At 49.8% G+C, this 2,500-nt stretch overlaps 1 protein-coding gene across 4 annotated transcripts in view; it reads right to left on the bottom strand.

Annotated features, from left to right (window-relative positions):
- The window catches only part of LOC143292725 (uncharacterized), a 219,979-nt gene that overhangs the window by 72,908 nt on the left and 144,571 nt on the right, over positions 1 to 2,500 (bottom strand). For all 4 annotated transcript variants that reach the window (XM_076603249.1, XM_076603247.1, XM_076603250.1 and 1 more), the window contains exon 6: positions 389 to 801. In XM_076603249.1, coding sequence (XP_076459364.1) covers positions 389 to 801 — 413 coding nt within the window. The remainder of the gene's footprint in view (positions 1 to 388; positions 802 to 2,500) is intronic.

Below are 2,500 nucleotides of genomic sequence, written 5' to 3'. Positions count from 1 at the left end.
AACATAAATGATGTTAGCGGCTTTAGCCATGGCATGAATGGTCTTTGCGCCTTCACCCATTGTGTTCACAAACAGCACTAGCAGCTTCAACAATGGCATAAACAATAGAATAGAAGAATAGAATAGAGTATGTCTTTATCACCAAGTGTACCGGGGACACAAGGAATATTGGGGGTGGGGGGTAGTACATAACAAGGTACGAACATAAATCGAAAATCATACACACAATCACGCACACCACAAATGGTGCTAGCGCCTTCAGCCATGGCATCATTATACACCAGCAGCATATTTTGGCTTTTCCTTCTTCCTCTCTACCACTCCCCTCTCAATCCACACCCCCCCACCCCCCACCCCCACCCCCCCCACCCCCTCAAACCTAACTCACCTGCTCCTTCTCCACCTTCTGCATCTCCCGCTCGCGCAGCTTCTCCTGCCGCTCCCGCTCCTTCTCCTCCCGCGACTTCTTGCTGCGGGACCGCTCCTCCTTCTCCTTCTCCTTCTCCTTGCGGCCGCGCGAAGAGGAGCCCTTGTGCTCCATCTCCGGTGTGGTGGGCCGGCGGTACTTCCGGCGCTCCCACTCGGTCAGCTTGCGGCTGAAGGACTCGCTGATGCCTCGCTGCAGCTCCTCCACGTTGATGGCGGCTGGGGAGATGGAGGAGGAGGGTGCCTGGAGCTCTGTCGGGGAAGGTTCTGCTTGGGTCAGCGCTGCTGCTGCTGCTGCTGAAGACAGTGGGGCCTCTGCTTCTGGTTGTGACAGTAGCGGCTGCTGCTGCTGCTGTTGTTGTCCTGGGGGAGCACCTGGTAGGACCAAAAAAAAAAATCAATGATGATTTTTTTATATATAAATAATGAAATGAATAAAAACTAAAAATTATTAAACAACAATTCTACCAAGAAAAAGAAGGAGGGGGATGTGCAGGAGACGGTGGACGTTTAGAAGAAGAGGAGGAGGAGGACCTTCACCTATTCAAACCTTGAAACAGAAACGGAGAGAGAAGGGAGGAGAGATAGAGACTGTGAAGGGCATAGTCACAGAGTGAGGGGAGGAAACCGGGGGGCAGGAGGGGGCGCCGGGGGGGTGTGCCGTGGGGGGGGGGGGCAGAGGAAAAAAAAGGTGATGAGGAGAGAGAGGGGAGGAGAATGAAGGAGACTGTCCAACAGAGAAAGAAGGAGAAACAGACAGACAGACAGACAGACAGACAGGCAAACAGACAGGCAAACTGAAATAGAAGAGAGGATGGGTCAAGGTCAGGAAATAATGACGATAAACGTGAAAACAAAGGAAGAGGAGCATCAGCAGGAGCAGATGATGAAGAAGGAGAAGGAGGGAAAGGACTAGGCTACAAACAATATTAGAGCAGAACCCACCCTCACCCCCACCCCCATCTCCTATGCTCAACAGAATTTTTTTTTTTTTTTTTACTTTTAAGGAGAGACAGAGAGAGAGAGAGAGAGAGAGAGAGAGAGAGAGAGAGAGAGAGACAGAGAGAGAGACAGAGAGAGAGACAGAGATTGAGAAACAACAGCTTTTAAATGGCAGCAGTCAGTCTCGCCAGTTACTCAATTTCCTTTCATTACCCCCTTTCTTCTATTACAAGGATGCAAACAGGGTTTTTTGCGTTCAACTGATAAAGAGTTACATCACACACAGAGGAAGAGAGAGAGAGAGAAAAAAAACAGACAAAGAGAAAGAGAGACAGACAGACATTACGGGGAACAATATGCGGGGATCCTTCTCGTGATGAAGAGAAAAATGGCTGCGATGATGCAGAGCACACGACATTCTGAGGCTCTTGAGGCGAAAGCGTTTTGGCAACACATCTCGTTTTCCCCCTTTCACTCCCGGCTCTCCTGGCACTTTGTGTGCACGAAAGAGAACAATGTGCCAAACTCTGTCTGTGAGTTGATGGCGCAACTTAACGAACCGCACGGCAATATCCACAATTCCACCCCCCACCCCATTCCCCACCCTCAAGACGGAATGAGTGGTGTTCACAACAAGAAATGGACGTTTCACTCTGCCAGTCACACACAGGAGTGAAGGGGAAGAAATGTGCTTACAAGCCCATCGCACAATCTCTTCAGGGAAGAGACAACCACCAAACTGACGGTCCAAGTGCTGTTTTGACTTGGGCACAGTCTCGTTGTTGTTGTCGTCGTCATCGTCGTCGTTGTCGTCGTCGTTGTTGTTGCTGTTGGTTTGTCGTCGTCATCGTCAAATAACGATAGCAAGGGTTTCAGCTTTTCGAAAGAAATGTTTGGACATGCCATCAGTTGTTCTTCTTCGTCTCCTGTCCTCTCCCGGTGTCTCTGTCTCCGAGTTTCTCTCTGTCTGTCTGTCCGTCTGTCTGTCTGTCTGTCTGTCTCTCTCTCTCTCTCTCTCTCTCTCTCTCTCTCTCTCACACACACACACACACACACACACACACACACACACACACACACATAATTTCTTCTTAATTATAGTTACCTACTACCTCTCGGGCCATCACCTCTT

The sequence above is a fragment of the Babylonia areolata genome, chromosome 18 (assembly GCF_041734735.1).
Source record: "Babylonia areolata isolate BAREFJ2019XMU chromosome 18, ASM4173473v1, whole genome shotgun sequence".
In the NCBI taxonomy this organism is placed as follows: domain Eukaryota; kingdom Metazoa; phylum Mollusca; class Gastropoda; order Neogastropoda; family Buccinidae; genus Babylonia; species Babylonia areolata.
This window is presented reverse-complemented; position numbering and strand designations above follow the sequence as displayed.